The 25,345-nt window shown below is 43.1% G+C and overlaps 1 protein-coding gene across 1 annotated transcript in view; it reads left to right on the forward strand.

The window, feature by feature from the left end:
* LOC311015917 (uncharacterized protein) overlaps positions 1-25,345 on the forward strand; it is a 546,979-nt gene extending 521,634 nt beyond the window's left edge. The window contains exons 28-32 of the mRNA XM_084013359.1: positions 17,943-18,116; positions 19,439-19,612; positions 21,366-21,539; positions 22,776-22,822; positions 24,272-25,345. Coding sequence (XP_083869485.1) covers positions 17,943-18,116; positions 19,439-19,612; positions 21,366-21,539; positions 22,776-22,822; positions 24,272-24,816 — 1,114 coding nt within the window. The 3' untranslated portion in view covers positions 24,817-25,345. The remainder of the gene's footprint in view (positions 1-17,942; positions 18,117-19,438; positions 19,613-21,365; positions 21,540-22,775; positions 22,823-24,271) is intronic.

Here is a 25,345-nt window from a genome sequence, read left to right on the forward strand (position 1 = left end):
TACCTCACATTAGTCCAGAGACCAGACCAGACTATGTGGAGGAACCAGAGACTGTCTGTGGTCCCCCAGAGGTCTAGATAGTAGCTCACATTAGACCAGAGACCAGACCACAGGTTGGTCTGGTTTCAATCTTTAGTAATTTAAGGCCAAACTGTGATATTTTTACGACCAACGATGTAATTTTGTCGTGTTTTTGTTTTGTCTGTTGATCGTCAGTGATCCAGAACAGACAGGTTGCGTTCTCACTAATCCAACTTTCCTAACGGCTCTACATATATTACACTAATTATACACATATATAGAAACCTGTTCTCCAGGCAGGACCACACGGCCTCCCACAAAGAACACCCCCACTCCACATGGCTGACTGGTCGACACCCACAGCCGCCATCTTGTAACACACACACACACACACACACACACACACACACACACACACACACACATAGTATTTAGTTAGATAGGCCACTTGGACTTAGTGTATGTTTCTTTGTTTATTGTTAATAAACCCCTTATGAACATACTGCTGTGTTTATTAATGTTGTATAAGAATGAATGATATCAACCTCTTCTCTGTGAAGAATTCACTAATCCTTCAACTGTTTGTACTCATATTCTAATAGTTATTAATTATTGGCATTTGAGTACAAACTCCTTTATATTGAGACTGAGTATTGATATTAATAATTATCTATTAATAACTGAATCTGCTGCCGCTAGTTCCCCAACACTGTGTTTTTCTCTGCCATCCAACAAAACACACACCACTACACACCGGTGTCCTATTTATCAATGAAATGTATGACGTGACGCATCACCATCAAGTTACCGCCCCCTTGTGATGTCATATACTAATACCCAAAGTATATTTATTAAGCTTTAAAACACAAACAAAAAACACCCAATTGTCTCCAACAATAACCTTTAGCTGCATTGTGTTTGTCCTCTCCATCAGATGTCTGTGAACTGGAAGTGGACACAAACACAGTCAGCAGAAAACTCAAACTGGACGACACCAACAGGGAGGTGACACGTGTGTCAGACGACCAGTCATATCCAGATCATCCACACAGATTTGTCTCACAGCCTCAGCTGCTGTGTAGAGACGGTCTGACTGATCGCTGTTACTGGGAGGTCGAGTGGAGAGGACTGGTTGATATATCAGTGAGTTACAGAGGAATCAAGAGGAGAGGAGAAAACTCTGGGTTTGGATGTAATGATCAGTCCTGGAGTCTGAGTTGGTATGGTGGTCGTTACTATGTCTGGCACAAAAACAACCAAACACTCATCTCCTCCTCCTCCTCCTCCTCCTCCTCCTCCTCTGGTGTGGTAGCAGTGTACTTGGACTGTCCTGCTGGCACTTTGACCTTCTACAGAGTCTCCTCTGACAAACTGATCCACCTCCACACCTTCAACACCACATTCACTGAACCTCTTTATCCTGGGTTTGCAGTCTGGACTGGATCATCAGTGTCTCTACGTCTCTGAAACTGTTCACAACAAACACAAAGCGGTGTGATTACATTCAGAGTCAATGCAAAGATGTGAATGAAAACATTGCAGTTTGTAATCAGTCAGGTTCATTCCTCCTTGTACTTGTTGTAAATGTATTAATGCTTGTGTAAATGTACTTAAATGAATGGAGTATATCGGGATGGCTTTGTCTTTAGACTGAACCTTGTCGTGTTGAGGAACATGCATTAGTGACTGGAGCAAATAGTTGCTGTCCAGTGAAAACCATCAACATGAAACACAGAGCACACACAGATTAGAATAGAAAACATCATGTATTTAACATATTACAAATAAAAACACATATTAAACTGTTTCTTCATTGTTGGAGAAAATGTTCCTGCTAAATCCACTAATGAATGATAAACTATGATGATGCTGCAGCTGTGATTTTCCATTCATCAACGCTTTATAACGCTTGCTCTTGGGTGATGTTGGGACTTTGAACATCATGAGGGTGTTCTAGTCCTGCTGTATGTGAAAACATGTATGACATAACTTTTGTTATGATATGGAACAATAAATAAAATTGCTTTTAAAAGAGAATAAACTGTTCTTGAACTGATATTTTAGCAAAAGTGCATTTTAATTAAGGTTCCATATTATGAAAAACATGTTTTCTCTGGTCTCTACACCTAGAAACTGGTCCTCCCTGAGCCTGTCAACTCCCAGAATGAGGAAAACAAGCGACTGCTGCATGGTCTCTGCAGCGCCCCCACTGGTACAACGGCGCTCCTACAGGCTGTTCAGATTCAGCTCCCGTCGTTATGTAACGAAGGGAGTCATTAGCATAGACCGAACTCATCTGATGACAGGAGATATCCAAGAGTTGGCGTTCGTCACAGAGGTGAAGTTCAACGTGTCCTGATAGACGGAACTCCTCTGATGATACTGGTCATGGTGCTGGGTGATCTGGCTGGTGCTCCCTGAATAAAGAGAGAGAGAGAGAGAGTGAGAGACACACACAGACAGAGAGAGTGTGTATGATAGTAGACAGTAGTAGTGCAGATATACAGTTGAAATACACATATTTGTTTATCTCTTCACATTTATTAAATGTATTTTCTCTTCCTGTTTCCCAGTGCAAGTTTAGATAAATATCGCATTTGTCAATCGCGGTATTTTATTTTGAAAATTTAACACGACTGCCTCATGTTTCAAAGTTAAACATAACTATATCATGTAGAAACTACATACTACGCAGAGAGGGTACATGAATGTGTTCAGATCATGTTGGGATGAAGTGAGGCAATAAAGTATCGATGTTAATTATCGTGATACCTCACGCGATCTCGTCTTACGCCCGTTGCATTGTTGGCAGAAGAAGACGGCAACCGTCACATCCATGGACTCGTCGCGGTATGGTACACCTACGCCACGCCATTGTTTTGGTCGGTAAGTCTGGATTTTCTAATTAAATATTCTTGAAATCTCAGTCAAATGTAGTTTAATGTCTTGAGAGTGACCATGTAGGCCTAACGTTAACGTTAAATATGTGCCGTGAGCTTATTTGCTCGTGCTTTTTTTATCACCAGAGCTGCGTTTCAATAACAGTTTGAGTCGCCCTCGTTCACTTGCCCTCAGCCCTTGCTATGACGTCACACGGAGGCCACTTGGAGGGCGGAGGGAAAGTGGGTGGAGGGGGAGTGAAAGAGGTAAATGGAACACACCTGCCCTCGTTCACTAACAGCCCAGACAATCATGGATCAACCACACGTTGTTGGATGTAGCGCTATACTGCCTATTCCAAATTACACAGAATATGCAGAGACTCATTTCATTGAGACGAAGACGTATTCTGCTCTTGATGGCAATACGGCGGCTTATATACTTACACTTGTAAACGGTGGGCTCTGCCATAACTCTGCAACAGACAGTCTAATTGCACAATTTAAGAAAATGAATTCAATTTAAACTACTTTCTTCTTTCTTCTTCTTCCTTGGTGGTGAATAGACAGCAGACAATGGTGTTTGAGGTTCATTATCGCCACCGCATGGACATATTTTTCGTGCACCACTGCAATGCATTGTGGGTGATATACAGCTCTGAAGTGACCATTGTTGTTGACTCGATCACTCAGCCCTCAAGGGTCGATCTCACGGAGTTCACTTCAGCTGTTCAGAGAAATGGAACAGCCCTTTAGATGGCGGCGGGGATTCCCCCGAGGGCAAGTGCTTAGGGCAAGTGAGCAAGGGCGACTCAAACTGTTATTGAAACGCAGCTCATGTTTCACTTGAATTTCTTTTTTTGAGCGGGCGCCATTACTGTTATATTCAACGTAACTTAGCGGCGCTCCTTTGGTCTTCTGTTTGAATTGGTTTGCTAACTGACTATTCAGTTACATTGTGTGTTAACTGCACCGTGACCGTAGCATTAGTGACATTTAGCCATCAAGCGAGAGGGGTCTGGCTGCAGACCTCCAGCCACGCCCGGGTTCACAACGGCTGCGCGGCGCGCCGACGAAAATCGCGCGCGGTCCCCTGCCCCCCTGTTCACACCAGACGCGTATTTCTCCGCGACGGTCCACAAGTGCTTCTGTTCAGCTGTTGTTCATTTTTTTCATTATGGAGTAAATAACCCCATAAAATGAATACGCCATGTTTCTGTAACCAATAAGTTTGAACACTTCTTGTATTTATCCGTTCCGAGAGAGAGTGAGAGAGAGAGAATGGTAGCGCAGATCCATCCATCCATCCATCCATTTTCTACCGCTTATCCTGTATTCAGGGTCGCTGGGGGGCTGGAGTCGATCCCAGCTGTCATTGGGCGAAGGCAGGGTTCACCTGGACAGGACGCCAGTCTATCACAGGGAGACATGTAGAGACAAACAACCATTCACGCTCACATTCACACCTACGGGCAATTTAGAGTCACCAATTAACCTATCCCCATCCTGCATGTCTTTGGACTGTGGGAGGAAGCCGGAGAACCCGGAGAGAACCCACGCTCACACGGGGAGAACATGCAAACTCCAGACAGAACCCGGGAATCGAACCCAGGACCCTCTTGCTGTGAGGCGAGAGTGCTACCCACTACACCACCGTGCAGCCCCTGGCCCTAGTTCTAGTTGAACATTTGAATTCTTCACAATTTTATCATTTTATTTCAACACTATTCAGTAACTTTTAGTCCAATACTATTTGGTCACTTAAATACTACACGTTATTTTCATATTACATGTTAGTATTATATTCTAGCTTCAATAACACAATTTTGTTTGTATTGTTCTCTGAAGATGGTTGCCTGTCACCACTGGTAACCTTTCAAAATAAAATGTCTAATTTCACTGCAGTTACAGTAGGTAAAGAATTGAACTGACATTACTGTTCTACTGTAACAAAACAGTGAACAAGTAATGTCAGTTTTTCAGTGTTTTTAGTGTATGCAATTGATTAGTCATGCATGTCATTAGTCATGCAATACAATTTTGTAATGTCTTAGAATTTGAATTCTTTATTTGGGTACCTTTAGCAGATATGAGATTAAAATGCGATTAATTAGATTGATTAATTACAAATCCTGTAATTAATTAGATTAATTTTTTTAATCGCCTGACAGCCCTAATTAGAACACATTTCAATCACATTGTATCAATACAAAATGCACAGGTTTATTGAACATTAAATTGCTGCCAAAGTAAAACATCTGTGTGCAACCAATGTCCACTATTGAATTAAGTTAATCCAACATATTCTTTTTTTCAGTGTGGTGTGAACTACACTATCACTTAACAAGGGCGCTGAAAGGAAGCGGGCTCCGCTCCGCGCCTATTTGTGGTGCTTCTGCGGCCGCATGTGTGAACCAGTCTCTCTCAGCAGCAAGAGATGCACTTTTTTTTTTTTGTGCGGGCACTCATGCCGCCCCTTCACGAATGCCGCCCTGGGCGGCTGCCCATATGAGAGACCGCCCCTGCCCAGGGGCGTGTCCGACAGAGCACTGTGCTCGACGGTCCGGGTCTGGTCTCTTGCGTTTCATTTGTAATGACAATGTGCCGGCTACGGTCCGTGTTAGCTTGTATGTGTGTGCTAACCACTTCACATCGGACTGCTTCAGTAACGAGGGTCAGTACAAAGCTGGCTTTGCCTCGACACTGACCCTCGTAAAAGGATCTGTCCCAACCATACGGGACCCAGCAACTTGCAAACATTGGTGCATGCTACCGCTAGCGTAATCGTCTCCGTCTCTCTCTAAGTAGGCGATGACAGAAGGAGCTCATTAGCATTTAAAGGTGCAGACACAGAAACAGCCTGTTCTCAGCAGAGCTCATTTGAGCAACTTTTAGACAGCTGAAATTCAGGACCATGGATGGGTTTGGGGCAATGCATATCAATGTGTGGAATGGATGAAAATCAGTATAATAGGGCACCTTTAACCTGTAGCTAAACCCCTCCCACATTCTCCTCACAAACACAATTGGCTATCATTAAAGTACCACTATTAAAGCTGTCCAATAAAAAGTAACCACATAAAGTTACTCCCTAATTCATGTAAAATATTCCTTGACCCATGTCTGACTACAATATACAGAGGTTTGACATGTTTAACCCTACAAAAATAACTTTTACACACTAATCCTTGTTAACATAGTAAATTACATAAAAGCCATGTGTACACCTGGGACACATAGTCCCAACTTCAAATATCACAACTACAACAAAATAAATCAAATGCATGTACCTTACAATATTTAATTATTTATTTGTTGTCCTCCACAGTTTCCTAAAAACGACCTGCCAAACACAATAAACCTCATAAACCTACCTCACTACATTTACACTATTAGAACCACTGCAAAGTACTTTTGTCCACTGAATAGACAATACTCCACACAAAAACCCAGTCCAACCCAAAAGCAACCACTTGGCCTTAAACAGCTTTTCAACAAAAGACAAGACACATCCTGCATCATCATTTCCATTTCCATCACTGGAAAGATCCCCTAAATCCTAAACCCTAAATCTAAAGAAGCCACCTACCAGACTAAATACATCTTCAACTGAACAACCATGACAACATTTAAATCACAACATTAAACTACTGATTATAAAATATACAATTCACAATCACTATTTCACTACTCTAAAATTAACTACTCTATAATGCAGAGAAATGAACGTGTTCTCATTGTTTTATGAACACAATAATAAACCATAACTTGTTCACAGAAATATGAAATACTAATCATGGGGAATATCACAACTACAAGCTCTATCATGGAGCAAACAGGAGGTCAGAGCATTAACATAAATACATGAGTAAATAACACGTCTATCTGTCAACGGCGTCCGAGAAAGTCCGCACAAGAGGTTTGCAGGCGCGCACACCCCGCACAGGCACGCGCAGACACAGAGAGCAGGAAGGGAGGGGCTGAAGACTGAAAGTGAAACAATTCACTAGTGCAGCAGAAACGGAGAGATTAGTGTCGCAGGTAAAACACAGGGAGACATCTGATCCTGTCCTCAACAGTTACCGTTTCTACGTCCGTCCTTCAAACCGGTAAGTTGTTTAATATTGTGTGATTACGTTACTTCCTATAACTTGTTTTAATATTGTGTGATTACGTAACTTCCTATAGCTTGTTTTAATATTGTGTGATTAGTTACTTCCTATAACTTGTTTTAATATTGTGTTATTACGTTACTTCCTATAACTTGTTTAATATTGTGTGATTACGTTACTTCCTATAACTTGTTTTAATATTGTGTTATTACGTTACTTCCTATAACTTGTTTAATATTGTGTGATTACGTTACTTCCTATAACTTGTTTTAATATTGTGTGATTACGTTACTTCCTATAACTTGTTTTAATATTGTGTGATTACTTCCTATAACTTGTTTAATATTGTGTGATTACGTTACTTCCTATAACTTGTTTAATATTGTGTGATTACGTTACTTCCTATAACTTGTTTAATATTGTGTGATTACATTACTTCCTATAACTTGTTTAATATTGTGTGATTACATTACTTCCTATAACTTGTTTAATATTGTGTGATTACATTACTTCCTATAACTTGTTTAATATTGTGTGATTACGTTACTTCCTATAACTTGTTTAATATTGTGTGATTACGTTAGTTCCTATAACTTGTTTTAATATGTGTGATTATGTTACTTCCTATAACTTGTTTAATATTGTGTGATTACGTTACTTCCTATAACTTGTTTTAATATTGTGTGATTATGTTACTTCCTATAACTTGTTTAATATTGTGTGATTATGTTACTTCCTATAACTTGTTTAATATTGTGTGATTATGTTACTTCCTATAACTTGTTTAATAATGTGTGATTACGTTACTTCCTATAACTTGTTTAATATTGTTGATTACGTTACTTCCTAACTTTAATGCATAGCATGTTACATCCTGCATGTTCCCAAAGACAGAACGAACGGATTGTTTACATCAATAGAAACGTTCCACGATACAAACTTAAAACCGAACATGACGTCTGAAAATATTATACAGCAGCGTTTAAGGTTAACACTGCAGATAGCAACTTCCCACAAAGTCAAGGGTTGCAGTCGAATAGTGTATTTTGCTTAGGAAGGTTCCTAACGGAAGAAGTGACCCAGAAGTAAACAAGTGGCCGCCATGATAAGAGCTGTTCGGATTCTCTAAATGCAAAGGAAAGGAGCTCCAATGCTTCCTTTCAGAGCTCCTTTAGGATACAACAGACCTTCCTTTACCAAAGGAAAGGAGCTCCAATGCTTCCTTTCAGAGCTCCTTTAGGATACAACAGACCTTCCTTTACCAAAGGAAAGGAGCTCCAATGCTTCCTTTCAGAGCTCCTTTAGGATACAACAGACCTTCCTTTACCAAAGGAAAGGAGATCACGCCGACCCACAATTCTTTGCGAGAGCAACATTTAAAGTGATGCACACCTTGGCCGTTCATGAAATTATATGTGCATTTGCATATTTAACCATTACTTTCATGCAGACATATAGTAATTGGAGTTGTGTTGATAAATGTGTGGACAGTGATAATAATTGAATGGTATTTTTATTTATTTCAATCATGTTTCAAATGTTTGACAAAAACTAAACTAAAGCTACAAATGAAATGTAAATACAGGTCAAACCAACAACATGGGGAGAAGTGGATGACGGGTTTTTTGTAGTCCATTATTGTAGTTTCTCCAGCGCAGACGCACGTCAATCACCGGTGCCGATCATCAGCTGTCAATCATCAGCTGCATTATAATGACGTAGCTTAGTGAAAGTCCGGTCGGATTCTCTGAGCACCGCGGTCCACTTTTCTAAATCCTTTGGAGTTCTTCTCTCGCCTTTCCTTAATCTGTGACGTTTTCCCCAGAGGTCAAGGTCAAGGAATAGGAGTTAGGACCTTATTTTTTGACTATTCGACTGCACCCTTGGTCTCGCCGTTTAGAAATGAGATCCCATTGGCGACACAGGAAGGGGCGGGACTTTGCCTCTCTGCTGTCAGTGTTGCCGTAGTGACAGTGTACGTCTCTGCCAGCAGGTGGAGACTCTGCTATGAATCGGTCTGAGGACCGAGAGGACGGAGTCCTTCCCTCTGAAACCACTCAGGATGGGGGACATGACAGCCAGACCAAAGCTCAGAGGTGAGACGAGGATCTCCAAGTGTCCAGGACTCAGATCACTCCACCATCATGATTCTCCCTCAACAACATAAATGTACATAATATTAACTAGATCGCTTTATTGAGTTTAAAATTCAACCTTTTTATTATCTGACTCTCCTGAGGTGAAGAATCAGGTCTTGGTCCAGACCTTTGTAGTCCATGTAGGGGATGATCTGAATCTATGTCGACTCTCCTGTTGAATCCATTTGTCCACCTCACATTACTTAGTTTTACAGCAGGATTATTTGTGTTTATTTGCATCAATCGTGACGTTGCTGATAGGAAGGGGGGGGGACTTAAATAATATAGTATTGTGATAATGAGGTTTTTTTTATAATTTCATGTTGTGGCTTATATTGTAATGAATGAAGTTTAACTTGTGAGAATCTTGGGAAAGTATAACCTTAAATTGTATTTATTGTATCAGGATGCAGCAGCAGAGACCAGACTCCCTTGGACCTGGACCTGGACCCAGCTGTGTATCCATAAAGAGTGACCAGTCTATGCATCACCCTATTCTTTTTAAAGCTGAACAAGCTGCTGATGGAAGGTAAGAAATTAAACTGAACTCTCCTAACAGGATGAATCAGGTCTAGACTAGCCCCTTAAACAATAACTCCAAGTCCACCAGCCCTGAATCCTGCAAACTGTTAACTCTTTGGCTCAGCTACGAACCACAAACCCAACAATATGCTAGCAACACTCTGAGTGCAGCACTAAGACGAGTGTTCACATGTCCACAACATGGTCTCATGTGACCCAGATCCATTTATAGTATTGATCCTGACACGAGCATAAACTATCAGAACAAGACTCATCAATGTAATGATAAACAGAGCAAACTCATTTCAGTCAGACAACTCACGTTTAGACTGTTTATTGCAGCAACAGAACATAGTTAGTTAGTTTGGCGTCTAGGCTCCGGCCTCATCACTCCCCATATGTGATTACATAGAGATGATGGGAAGTGATGATGAGTAAATATCTTAACCCCCCAAAACAGCACGAGATCAGAGAGCATCTTGGCTCATAGGAGAATACACTACCTAGACTTCTGCTATGCTAAGACAGATGGAAGTTCTCAACCCAGCAAACCACCTAATATGCAGCAACAGTATTGGCAGCGAGGCAGACAAACATTTCAAACACAACAATGCATCAAGGGGTGCAAATACTCATGAGCTTTTGAGCGGCTAATATTTCTTTCTTATGGAGTTTGACATAGCAATAGAAAGCAGATGATGATCGGCAGCCCAGGGATTTAAGATTAGGTTGGCATGTGGAGGGCTGCTGTTGTGGCTCCACCGGTTCCTATGCAGTGAGGGGAATAGGGTACGGGTGGAAGGCTGCAGCTCAAACAGAGATCTCCAAGCTTGGAAGACACCAGGATCTCTTCGTTGGGTTTACAGTCATCTGTGATGAAGAGGGGAGTCAACCGATGGATTGAGGACCGATGATTCAGGAATTTGGTCATGGAAGAAAAGGAACAGAAAGCAGTATTATTCTTAGCAATGATAATTTACAACAACAATGGAAATGGCTCTAGAGGAATTGAACTGTTTATACTTGGGATAGAGAATCGAGAGATGCTAAAATCAATAATTTTGTGTTTATTTATTTGTTTAATTATTTATTTGTTTTTTTTTATATAGTATTTCCAAGGGGCAAAAGCTACTTAGATGAGGGAAAAGGGGGATTTATACAGTGAACTATCATATATCCTACTATTTCTGGCTCTGGCATCGACCTGATACATCACACTAAGCCAGTGATAAGGTAATAAATTAAGCATCTATTAGGTTGCTTTGACAGAGCTTTGTAGAGACTCGGAACATTGACTGGAATGATCAATGGACCTGCATTTATATATCGCTTCTCTAACTTACTAGCTACTCAAGGTGCTTTACACTACATTCAGTCACTTACACATACTAGTCACGTACACACACACACACACACACACACACACACACACACATTCATGATTCACTGATGGCAGAGGAACCGCCTTTACATCAGGAGCTAAATCATTAGTACGCATTCACACACTGATGGCACAGAATCAGACTGAAGGAGCCGGGTTTCGAACCGCCGATGACGACTCACTCTACCTTTGAGCCACAGCCGCTGCCGAGTCAAGGGATGTTTCCTGTTTATTTCCCCAATTTTTACAGGTCGGAACTTTCTAGGACCAGATACATCCATCCATCCATCCATTGTCTACCGCTTATCCTGTATTTAGGGTCACGGGGGGGGCTGGAGCCAATCCCAGCTGTCATTGGGCGAAGGCAGGGTTCACCTGGACAGGACGCCAGTCTATCACAGGGCCGACATGTAGAGACAGACAACCATTCACATTCACATTCACACTCACATTCACACCTACGGGACATTTAGAGTCATCCATGAACCTATCCCCATCCTGCATGTCTTTGGACTGTGGAAGGAAGCCGGAGAACCCGGAGAGAACCCACGCTCACACGGGGAGAACATGCAAACTCCACACAGAAGGAACCCGGGCCGACCCGGGAATCGAACCCAGGACCCTCTTGCTGTGAGGCGAGAGTGCTACCCACTACACCACCGTGCAGCCCCTACACCAGATACACACATGCATACATTTACATTTTCATTGCTCTATATGCAGATGGGAGACTTATTACGTGTAGGAAATTACACCTTTCTTTCGTTTCTTTGGAGGATGGTTTACAGAGTTGAACACTCAATATATTTTACTGGGGCTGAGATTTAGAGGTGGACAAACCTTGCAAAGTTGATTTTGGACACAGGGAGAAGTGTGGGAGAAAGAACAGGCCAGGGTTTAATGGCCGTGGAAATGCCAAACACAATGGGTGACGTCACCATGACGACGTCCACTTCTCATCTCCAGTCTGTGGTTTAGTGATTCTTTGAACTTGGTTTGCTCCACAGAGTTCAGCAGATCTCAGAGGTTCCGTTGACCCGGCAGCATCAAACACACCTGGACTACATATTTATGGTGAGTACATGTACAAGCTCACCTTTCACTATTAACCACATCAACTACAGACTCAATGCTGAACAGGTTCTAGTGGTCTCCATGCTGCTCAGACCCACACATGAATCCCATGTTGGGTTCTTTATAGTTCATGTTCAGTTTATCCTTCTGTTCCAGCTGCTGGAGGAGAACATCGGCACTTTTGTGAAGAACGAGCTGAAGAAGTTCCAGAAGGTCCTGAGTCCAGATTACCCAGAATGCTTGGAGAGTGAGGACGAGGAGTTGTTGGACGGTGAGGATGAAGAGCAGAGGAGGAGCAGAGAGGCGTTTCAGAAGATCACAGTGCACTTCCTGAGGAGAATGAAGCAGGAGGAGCTGGCTGACTGTCTGCACATCAGTAAGAGGATTTTAACAGATTTAACATGGTGGAAAGAAGAGAAGGATTCAACATGAAGAACTTCATATTTCTCATATAGGCTGCACACAACTTCAATGTTTAGGTTCTCTGGTTGTCTACAGACCCGATTACAGCCGATCTCATCATGTCGTTTTGCTTCAACCATCCAGACGAGTGAGAAGCTTTAAACAGTGAATTTAAACTGTTAGTAGCATCTAAATGTCTGCTTGTTACGTGTTCGGTTGTCAGAATCGATATTCCAACAGACTCAAGTTCTACTGAGTTCAGACAGGATCACGACCGTTTCAGAGGAACAGGTGTTTCACTTCATCCAGTGACCGTGTTAACTGGTGACTTTCAGCTCGTATAACTAAATTGTTGGTAGATGAAAAACAAAGGTGTATTTAAAACGGGCTTCTACGAGGACACCTCCATGTTCTGTTGGTGTTTTCAATGGTGGCGTCTCAGCGTGGAGGATTATATATTATATTTTCACTTCATCAGCTGAACCTGATTGATTTTGTGTCCAATAGTTATGATTTAATCATGAAAGAAGCTCATGAAGACACTACTACTGAGGACTATAGGAATACATGGCTCTAACACATGGCTTGTTCATAGACTGTAAAAGGGTCTGTAGGATCCACTAACTGGGTTCCTTTGTTGTTTATTCAGGAACCGCTGGTGCAGTGAACCAACATAAACTCAAGTCTTACCTCAAGAAGAAGTTCCAGTGTTTGTTTGAGGGCATCACTAAAGCAGGAAACCCAACCCTCCTGAATCAGGTCTACACGGAGCTCCACGTCACAGAGGGAGGGACTGCAGAGGTCAATGACCAACATGAGGTCAGACAGATTGAAACGGCATCCAGGAAACCAGACAGACCAGAAACAACCATCAGACAAGAAGACATCTTTAAAGGCTCACCTGGAAGGGATGAACCAATCAGAACAGTGATGACAAAGGGAGTGGCTGGCATCGGGAAAACAGTGTTAACACAGAAGTTCACTCTGGACTGGGCTGAAGACAAAGCCAACCAGGACATACAGTTCACGTTTCCATTCACTTTCAGAGAGCTGAACCTGCTGAAAGAGAAGAAGTTCAGCTTGGTGGAACTCATTCATCACTTCTTCACCGAAACCAAAGAAGCAGGAATCTGCAGGTTTGAAGAGTTCCAGGTTGTGTTCATCTTTGACGGTCTAGACGAGTGTCGACTTCCTCTGGACTTCCACAACAACGAGATCCTGACTGATGTTACAGAGTCCACCTCAGTGGATGTGCTGCTGACAAACCTCATCAGGGGGAAACTGCTTCCCTCTGCTCGCCTCTGGATAACCACAAGACCTGCAGCAGCCAATCAGATCCCTCCTGGGTGTGTTGACATGGTGACAGAGGTCAGAGGGTTCACTGACCCACAGAAGGAGGACTACTTCAGGAAGAGGTTCAGAGATGAGGAGCAGGCCAACAGGATCATCGCCCACATCAAGACCTCACGGAGCCTCCACATCATGTGCCACATCCCGGTCTTCTGCTGGATCACTGCTACAGTTCTGGAGGACGTGTTGAAGACCAGGGAGGGAGGGGAGCTGCCCAAGACCCTGACCAAGATGTACATCCACTTCCTGGTGGTTCAATCCAAACTGAAGAACGTCAAGTATGATGGAGGAGCTGAGACGGATCCACACTGGAGTCCACAGAGCAGAGAGATGATTATGTCTCTAGGAAAACTGGCTTTTGAGCAGCTGCAGAAAGGAAACCTGATCTTCTATGAACCAGACCTGAAAGAGTGTGGCATCGATATCAAAGCAGCCTCAGTGTACTCAGGAGTGTTCACACAGGTCTTCAGAGAGGAGAGAGGGCTGTACCAGGACCAGGTGTTCTGCTTCGTCCATCTGAGTGTTCAGGAGTTTCTGGCTGCTCTTCATGTCCATCTGACCTTCGTCAACTCTGGTGTCAATCTGATGGCAGAAGAACAAACTACCTCCTCTGGGTTTGAAATCCATAAAGACACAAATAAACTAACACATCTGCACCAGAGAGCTGTGGACAAGGCCTTACAGAGTCCAAACGGACACCTGGACCTGTTCCTACGTTTCCTTCTGGGTCTGTCACTAGAGACCAATCAGAAACACCTACGAGGTCTGCTGACACAGACAGGAAGTAGCTCACAGACCAATCAGGAAGCAGTCCAGTACATCAAGGAGAAGGTTGATGAGGATCTGTCTCCAGAGAGAAGCATCAATCTGTTCCACTGTCTGAATGAACTGAATGATCGTTCTCTCGTGGAGGAGATCCAACAGTATCTGACTTTCGGACTTCTCTCCTCCAATAAACTGTCTCCTGGTCAGTGGTCAGCTCTGGCCTTCATCTTACTGTCATCAGAAAAACATCTAGACCTGTTTGACTTGAAGAAATACTCTGCTTCAGAGGAGGCTCTTCTGAGGCTGCTGCCGGTGGTCCAAGCCTCCAGCAAAGCTCTGTAAATATAGTTTTTCATTCAGAAAACAACAAACCATCTTGGAATTACAAGGTTCTATCTGCATTCTGAACGATTTGATTGGTTTTCCCAACTGCAAAAGGTAAAGAAGTAAAAAGTAGTTCCAAATAGTTACTTAAGAGTAAAGGTAAGAAAGTATTTAGTGAAAAAACTACTCGAGTACTGAGTAACTTTACTGAGTAAATTCTGATTATTGTGGCCCCGCATAGACGTTGGAAGTGAGTTTTGTCAACATAAGAATGACTCGACCCACAAGAATCCGCGTGATGAGCAGCTACAAACAGAATCTCACATCAGAAACATTCAGAAATGAACTGATTCACAACTGAACGTGAAACTTTAATAGGATCGACAGATTCACTGACTTTAGACGGTAAAAGTCGGGGGGATTTCAAAAAGTGGGCGGTATATTGTGACTCCTCCATAAATGGTTCCACATACACTTGTATATTTATGCACATTTGTCTCTGAATGACAAGGATTTAGAATTAGAACTACTAGGATGTTTCTTCAGTAAATGTCTTTGATTCATCAACCACATGATTAGACACCATCTGATAGAATCAGTCAGGGTTTCACTGACGTATGTGTTGTGTAATGTTGTATGTCTGTGTAATGTTTTCTACATTTTACATTTATATTTTAGGATGAATCAGCATTTTTTCTTATTCAAAAAATCATTGCTGGTTAAAGGTACAATATGTAAGAAATCTAAAGCAACTGGCCGTAAAATCATCTTAATATGTCATAGAGACTCAGGAATAATGATCATATAACATACTGAACTCACCAATAACAACACAACAGCCAAAATATTCGCATTTCAAAAAATCTTTTGCGGACCGCAAATCATGTTTATGTTTTGAAAACGTGTTTTGGCACGTGGCGCCACCCACTGGCGTCTACAAATCATTGCAGTCAGTAGAGTCTCAGCTGCCGAGCAACCACGGGTTGCCAGTTTCGACTGAGCTACAATGGCGGAGGCAACGAAACCCAAAAGAGCTTGTTATGATTCACAAAAACGCCAAGATAAAAACCGAGGCAAAGCGAGGGTCTATATAGGGGGTCCATTTGAACGGTGGAGACAGTAGAAAGCTGAGAGGAATTTGAAATCGGATGCAGGATTGGCTACTCTTCTCCTGGACGGGTAAGTTGAGCTTGGCTAACTAAGTTAGCATCACAGCTTGACAGGGATGGACATTTCAAATACTTTGAACTGTCGAGTAACAACGTTATTCATTTCGATCATAGAAACAAACGTTAGCAGCATAGACGTCGGAACTAGGGGTGCGCGGGGGCTGCGTACACTATGTTAATTAATCGCTGTTGTTAGCTGTTGTGAGCTGGACACCGACTCACGGAGCGGCTCAGAGCGCAGACCCCGGCATTAACCGAGGATCAACAGCTGAGTGGCGACGGCGAAGAGGCGGAGGCTCCGCTTTTATGTCCGCGTCATAACGCTTTGGTGCGAGTTTAAAACAGTGGGTTTACTTCAAAACGCGAGCGTCAGACGCCGTCAGAGCGTTTATGAACAGTGTTTCAGAGCTCCCCCTAAATGTCTCAAAGTAGGCTTTCAGGTAATTTCGCGGCATAACAGCGCCTTCCGGGTAAAAAAGACGTAGCCTACGGCAAAATCTGGAATGAAAAATGGCACTGTTATTTCATCCCCGAATCCCATTCATAAACACAATATCTAATATCAGTTAACGAGTCATTTTTCCGTTTTTCGTTCTTTTATTTTGAAACGAAAAACGGGAAACGACTCGTTAATCGTTTTTCGATTGTTGACTTCAAAACGAAAGTCGGATGGCTGCAACGTACACGGACCGTTTATCCACTTAATCATTGTGTGCGTCTCTACCCCGACCGCTGTCCAGCTTGCTGACGGAGGATACGCCAACAGCTCTGGCAACCTTGAGTCTGGAGGGGAGGGGGTGGAGGGGGAGGCGGATACGACTCGCCGCAGTGTTTTGAATTTGAGTGTCGTACCGTTTTTGGCCACATTCTTACATATGGCGCCTTTAAGTTAAAGGTCAATTAATGAAAACGTTCAGTCTTTTTAAAACCTGTTTAGATCTTGATGAGGGGTTTTCATTGTTAGCTTCCACACAGTCAAGCCAACACAAGTTTCCTCATGTTATTCTGGCAGGTAGACTGCCAGCTAATGCTAGTCAGCTTATGCTAGCTTCCTCATGTTATTCTGGTGGGTAGACTGCCAGCTAATGCTAGTCAGCTTATGCTAGCTTCCTCATGTTAGTCTGGCAGCTAACCCTAGCCACCATGTGCTAGTTTCCTTATATTACCCAATAAGTTAATGCTAGCCAGCTTATGCCAGCTTCATATGATCATTCTACCCAGATAATGCAAGCTTTCTAATATTAGCCTATTAGATAATTATAGCTGCCATACCCTAGCGTCATATGCTAATGCTAGCCAGATAATGCTGGCTTCCTATATATTCCTAATGTTGCCGTACTAATCGTAGAAAGCCAGTGTTAGCTGGCTAGCATGGTAGCTAACAATGAAAATAAACTTATTAACAAGACTGAACTAGTCTGGTTTTTGTCCTGCTGTCTTTCACAAGGCTTGATCTTGAGGTTTCTTCTAAGCGTTGCGTTGGCGTGACATTTCCTCTGCTCCTTGTTTCTGCTGCCACTGAGTAACCACAGCAACATGACAAAGAAGCAGAACCCGATTGGTCTTCCTGTGTGCATTTGACCTGCTGATTGGCTCACAAGTAGAACCTTAGAGAACCAAGGTGGTTTGACTTTGGAAATAGAACCTTTTTGTTTCCTAAATAAAACACCTCACATAATGTTACTAAGTTGTCATAGAATAAGAATATGTGAATAACTTAATTATGACAAAAATGTCAGTTAGAACCTGAGGTGATGAACAGTTGTTTGTAATTGTTTCATCACTAATTTCTGATTCCTCTTCAGACTCAGTGGCTGTAACCTCTCAGAGAGAAGCTGTGAAGTTCTGTCCTCAGTTCTCAGCTCCCAGTCCTCCAGTCTAAGAGAACTGGACCTGAGTACCAACGACCTGCAGGATTCAGGAGTGAAGCTGCTGTCTGCTGGCCTGGAGAGTCCACACTGTCGACTGGAAACTCTCAGGTCAGATTCAACTACTTTGAGAAGTTTACCTATGAAGCTTTCGATGATGTGTTTACATGCACCAAATATTCAGTTAGGGCTGCACGGTGGTGTAGTGGGTAGCACTGTCGCCTCACAGCAGGTTTGGGTTCCTTCTATGTGGAGTTTGCATGTTCTCCCCGTGTAAGAGTCACACAATGTGAAGTTCTTATAATATCAGCAATTCAAATTTACACTGTTAAAAAAATGTCACAACCTGTGGCATTAAAATAATTAATTTAAAACACAAGTAAAACTTTAGTAAAAGTCCAAGTCTCTAAACAAGGGTAAAATACCATGAATTAAAATGTCTCCGGGTTGCAAAGGTCCATGCAGGGTACAGTCCGGATAAAAGCAGTCCCAACTCCCGACTGCAGCAGATGGGGTCTCCAGTCCCACAGAAGGATGTATAAATTAATTATATAAACTAATAGGTTTGAGCCAAAATAAATTAATAACCACTTCACCCAAAAACAAACTAAATATCCATGCAATAAATAAAATAGCAAACAAAAGGCAGAAGGAAACACAAAGGCTCTCCCCTCTTCAGTATACAGTTGCTTTCAATCCTTCTGTATGGATCTACAAACGCATTGGCTCTTCACAGATAGATCAATGGTAGAAATAATGGTCAGACTTAAAGCTGTAGTCTACGATTTTTCACTTGAGCCAAAATTGATCCAATAGTAGCCATCCGGTCCACATGGCTACTATTGGATCAATGTTCCGATCCAATGCTCGTCACTCTCCTGCTCACGTCTCGTCCCGACTCACTTCCGTGTTTGAAACTACGAGCAGACGAGACGCTTGTTGCCCTGAGCAGTTCAGGCACGGAGCAGGGCTCTCACGTGAGTTCAGAGTGAGATTTTGGCTGAGGCTGTGGTGTCAGCGGGGAGGGGGGTTATTGTGATTGTGGCGAGCGATTGCCGAGCAGTTTGGGATCGGGGACGTACTGCAGGTCGGGGTGAGAGAGAAATCCAACCGGCACCCGCTGCATTTACACCGATAATGTTTCATCATCCGTGGCCGTAATAAACACTATTGCTGCTTTGTACATGTTGTGGAAGTCCCGGACACACCGGGAAACTAAACGGCCTGCCTGAGTTCATAAGCGGAGGGAATGTTCCCAATCATTGTCTATGTAAGAAGCCGTGTAATGCCCTCACGCCACGGCGAGTTTCAAGAAGTTGTCATAGAATAAGAATATGTGAATAACTTAATTATGACAAAAATGTCAGTTAGAACCTGAGGTGATGAACAGTTGTTTGTAATTGTTTCATCACTAATTTCTGGTTCCTCTTCAGACTCAGTGGCTGTAACCTCTCAGAGAGAAGCTGTGAAGGTCTGTCCTCAGTTCTCAGCTCCCAGTCCTCCAGTCTAAGAGACCTGGACCTGAGTAACAACGACCTGCAGGATTCAGGAGTGAAGCTGCTGTCTGCTGGCCTGGAGAGTCCACACTGTCAACTGGAAACTCTCAGGTCAGATTCAACTACTTTGAGAAGTTTACCTATGAAGCTTTCAATGATGTGTTTACATGCACCAAATATTCAGTTATTTATATTCACGTATTCCTAAAAAGACACGTTTGCTACTAATCTGTTTACATGGCTGATGAAATACTGTTTCTGCTGCTAACGACTTGCCAGCAAAAGAACAAAACAAAACAAAACTTTTGTCAAGACCAAACCTCTTACTTATCTTTTCCCCGCCGTTCGATGTTTTTATAGTTTTATAAATCCACCTGGCGTTTATAAATGCTGTTGCAAACGTCAGTCTACGTTTGTGAACGTCACTCCATGAACATGTGAGCCTGAACTACAACACCAGACTGTCTCTGCTGTCAAGGTGGAGCCAGTTTGAACCACTTTCTATACAGTTGAGTTTATTGAGTTTTATATGAAATGAACTAATATTCTTGTCACGGTGGCTGAAGCAGCAGGGAGGACCCACATGCAGACTCAAAGCTATGCAGATGCAATGAAGACATATTATTCATGAAAACACCCCCTAGTGGCCAGCAGAGAGAATACAGCTTTAAGGACCTTCAGGCTTGACTTCACTTTTCTGAACCAGAGGTTGATGCCTGATTGGAATATCAACTCTGACAACTGAACATGAACCAACCAGACATTTTGATGCTGCTGACAGTTTTAATTCAAAGTTTAAAGCTTCTAACTCGTCTGCACGGCGGAGACAAAACGCCATTTTAACACCAACATGTGCACACACATTTATGATGACAATGACTGTAAAAGGCTCTATAGCAAGGGTCACTAAGAGGTGGAGCTTAGCCCAGATCCAGACCCAGACCCCGTCCTATCTGGACCCAGACCCATAACTGATAGATCATTGAGAATTATTAAATGATGACGGAGCGTTTCCATTTTACTGCTGCAGCGTTAGCATCACTACACTGGTTCAGATGGTTGGAGGCTAAATCATCTCACTGGTTGCTACTCACAAACACTAAATTACCCAGTAATGCAACGGGGTGAAACGTTAACTCTGAACTTAATCAAATCTGTGCAAACTGGAGTTTCTGTGAGTGACGTTTCTATGGTGACAACTGACGAGACTCACTGACAGCTGACAGATGGATCAGAGAGTGGAGGTGATAAACGTCAGTCAGGTCGGTGAAATCTAGAGCCGATAGATAAGTTCACACGGCTGCTCTCAAAGAGGAACGCTGACAGTGAGAACAGAGCTTTGAATCAAGACAGACTCTTTTCTTCCAACTGGCAGTTGAACACCTGAATGCCTCATATGTTCTGAGACTCTTAAGAAGCACATTTTCAAAGCTGTGTTTTGTATTTTACTGTTATTATCAGAGTACTTGTTATTCATAATTCCTCCAGTTCAATATGAAAACTATAAACATTGTTGAAATGTTATTGAATTAAAGCCTTTTTTCTTTGCTCGATGGTTTAAAATCAATACCAGATCTTTGTTGGCACACCAGGTCTGAAGACAGACCACATAGACTGTTTCAACTGTTGTTTCTTCTCTTTTCTAACGCTTCAATTTCTCTCTCAATCATTTCAGCTCGTCTCTTGTCTTTCTTTAAACGTCCTCCTCTGTCCATCTCTGTCCATCACTCAGCCACGCTTATCCCACCCAGTACAACATCAACACAGCAAAAGACAAATATCACGTTTTCTCATTTTAAAAAGTGGACAAATGGACATAAGTCTATGTAAAGTCCCCAGAAGTGACAGTAGTGTGTGTCTTCAGTCTGTCAGGTTGTCTGATCACAGAGGACGGCTGTTCTTCTCTGGTCTCAGCTCTGGACTCCAACCCCTCCTATCTGAGACAGCTGGACCTGAGCTACAATCATCCAGGAGACTCAGGAGTCAAGCTGCTGTCTGCTGGACTGGAGGGTCCACACTGGAGACTGGACACTCTCAGGTGAGGACAGATGGACAGACATCAGACTGGTCTCTCAGGTGAGGACAGATGGACAGACATCAGACTGGAAACTCTCAGGTGAGGACAAGTGGACAGACATCAGACTGGACTCTCAGGTGAGGACAAGTGGACAGACATCAGACTGGACTCTCAGGTGAGGACAAGTGGACAGACATCAGACTGGACACTCTCAGGTGAGGACAGATGGACAGACATCAGACTGGACACTCAGGTGAGGACAGATGGACAGACATCAGACTGGACACTCTCAGGTGAGGATAGATGGACAGACACCAGACTGGACTCTCAGGTGAGGACAAGTGGACAGACATCAGACTGGACACTCTCAGGTGAGGACAGATGGACAGACATCAGACTGGACACTCAGGTGAGGACAGATGGACAGACATCAGACTGGACACTCAGGTGAGGACAGATGGACAGACATCAGACTGGACACTCAGGTGAGGACAGATGGACAGACATCAGACTGGACACTCTCAGGTGAGTACAGATGGACAGACATCAGACTGGACACTCAGGTGAGGACAGATGGACAGACATCAGACTGGACACTCTCAGGTGAGTACAGATGGACAGACATCAGACTGGACACTCTCAGGTGAGTACAGATGGACAGACATCAGACTGGACTCTCAGGTGAGGACAAGTGGACAGACATCAGACTGGACACTCTCAGGTGAGGACAGATGGACAGACATCAGACTGGACACTCAGGTGAGGACAGATGGACAGACATCAGACTGGACACTCTCAGGTGAGGACAGATGGACAGACACCAGACTGGACTCTCAGGTGAGGACAAGTGGACAGACATCAGACTGGACACTCTCAGGTGAGGACAGATGGACAGACATCAGACTGGACACTCAGGTGAGGACAGATGGACAGACATCAGACTGGACACTCAGGTGAGGACAGATGGACAGACATCAGACTGGACACTCTCAGGTGAGGACAGATGGACAGACATCAGACTGGACACTCAGGTGAGGACAGATGGACAGACATCAGACTGGACACTCAGGTGAGGACAGATGGACAGACATCAGACTGGACACTCTCAGGTGAGGACAGATGGACAGACATCAGACTGGAGACTCAGGTGAGGACAGATGGACAACAGATCCAGACTGTGTCTCCGTCTCTGACTGAGGAACTGGGGTTCATGTTTAATGGTGGACCTGATTGAGGTCTTTGAATGTCTTCCTGCAGGGTGGACCATGGGGGACAGCAGAGACTGAGACCTGGTCTGAGGAAGTGTGAGTATGTTTTCAGTAACTCAGCTGCTCCAGATTTGAACGTGTTCATGACTGAAATCCGATGATCACGTTTCTATCAGGATGCAGCGTTTGTTTCTTCGTGGCTGTAAAGATGTCGTGTTGTGTTCACACCAAACGCCACATTTTCACACTCAATTACACACAAAGTCAACGCAGAGACACAAACGGACGGCAATTCCTGCCGGACGGCAACGGAGACGTGTTTGTGTGAGTTTAAATATTTCAACTCAAGAGATAAATTCCTCTGTGTCTCTAAAGCGTCTCAGCGTTGAGATCGTCCTCCTGTCGTCCTGACGTCCCTGAATCCTAAATGGAGGAACAAGATGTTGTCTCCTGGGTCTGTGGTCCCCTAGAGGTCTACAATAGTAGCTCACATTAGTCCAGAGACCAGACCAGACTATGTGGAGGAACCAGAGACTGTCTGTGGTCCCCTGGAGGTCTAGATAGTAGCTCACATTAGTCCAGAGACCAGACCAGACTATGTGGAGGAACCAGAGACTGTCTGTGGTCCCCCAGAGGTCTAGATAGTAGCTCACATTAGTCCAGAGACCAGACCACAGGTTGGTCTGGTTTCAATCTTTAGTAATTTAAGGTCAAACTGTGATATTTTTACGACCAACGATGTAATTTTGTCGTGTTTTTGTTTAGTCTGTTGATCGTCAGTGATCCAGAACAGACAGGTTGCGTTCTCACTAATCCAACTTTCCTAACGGCTCTACATATATTACACTAATTATACACATATATAGAAACCTGTTCTCCAGGCAGGACCACACGGCCTCCCACAAAGAACACCCCCACTCCACATGGCTGACTGGTCCACACCCACAGCCGCCATCTTGTAACACACACACACACACACACACACACACACACACACACACACACACACACACACACACACACACACACACTTGTATAGTATTTAGTTAGATAGGCCACTTGGACTTAGTGTATGTTTCTTTGTTCATTGTTAATAAACCCCTTATGAACATACTGCTGTGTTTATTAATGTTGTATAAGAATGAATGATATCAACCTCTTCTCTGTGAAGAATTCACAAATCCTTCAACTGTTTGTACTCATATTCTAATAGTTATTAATTATTGGCATTTGAGTACAAACTCCTTTATATTGAGACTGAGTATTGATATTAATAATTATCTATTAATAACTGAATCTGTTCCTGCTAGTTCCCCAACACTGTGTTTTTCTCTGCCATCCAACAAAACATGCACCACTACACACCGGTGTCTATTTATCAATGAAAGGTATGACGTGACCCATCACCATCAAGTTACCGCCCCCTTGTGATGTCATATACTAATACCCAAAGTATATTTATTAAGCTTTTAAAACACAAACAAAAAACACCCAACTGTCTCCAACAATAACCTTTAGCTGCATTGTGTTTGTTCTCTCCATCAGATGTCTGTGAACTGGAACTGGACACAAACACAGTCAGCAGAAACCTCAAACTGGACGACACCAACAGGAAGGTGACAGGTGTGTCAGACGACCAGTCATATCCAGATCATCCAGACAGATTTGTCTCATGTCCTCAGCTGCTGTGTAGAGACGGTCTGACTGGTCGCTGTTACTGGGAGGTCCAGTGGAGAGGAGGGGTTCGTATATCAGTGAGTTACAGAGGAATCAAGAGGAGAGGAAACGACTCTGTGTTTGGATGGAATGATCAGTCCTGGAGTCTGTGTTGTAATGGTGGTCGTTACTATGTCTATCACAAAAACAAGCGAACACTCATCTCCTCCTCCTCCTCCTCCTCCTCCTCCTCCTCCTCCTCCTCCTCTGGTGTGGTAGCAGTGTACTTGGACTGTCCTGCTGGCACTTTGACCTTCTACAGAGTCTCCTCTGACAAACTGATCCACCTCCACACCTTCAACACCACATTCACTGAACCTCTTTATCCTGGGTTTGCAGTCTGGACTGGATCATCAGTGTCTCTACGTCTCTGAAACTGTTCACAACAAACACAAAGCGGTGTGATTACATTCAGAGTCAATGCAAAGATGTGAATGAAAACATTGCAGTTTGTAATCAGTCAGGTTCATTCCTCCTTGTACTTGTTGTAAATGTATTAATGCTTGTGTAAATGTACTTAAATGAATGGAGTATATCGGGATGGCTTTGTCTTTAGACTGAACCTTGTCGTGTTGAGGAACATGCATTAGTGACTGGAGCAAATAGTTGCTGTCCAGTGAAAACCATCAACATGAAACACAGAGCACACACAGATTAGAATAGAAAACATAATGTATTTAACATATTACAAATAAAAAACATATTAAACTGTTTCTTCATTGTTGGAGAAAATGCTCCCGCTAAATTCACTAAGGAATTATAAACTATGATGATGCTACAGCTGTGATTTTCCATTCATCAACGCTTTATAACGCTTGCTCTTGGGTGATGTTGGTACTTTGAACATCATGAGGGTGTTCTAGTCCTGCTGTATGTGAAAACATGTATGACATAACTTTTGTT

Source organism: Eutrigla gurnardus, assembly GCF_963514095.1.
Source record: "Eutrigla gurnardus genome assembly, chromosome: 7".
In the NCBI taxonomy this organism is placed as follows: Eukaryota; Metazoa; Chordata; class Actinopteri; order Perciformes; family Triglidae; genus Eutrigla; species Eutrigla gurnardus.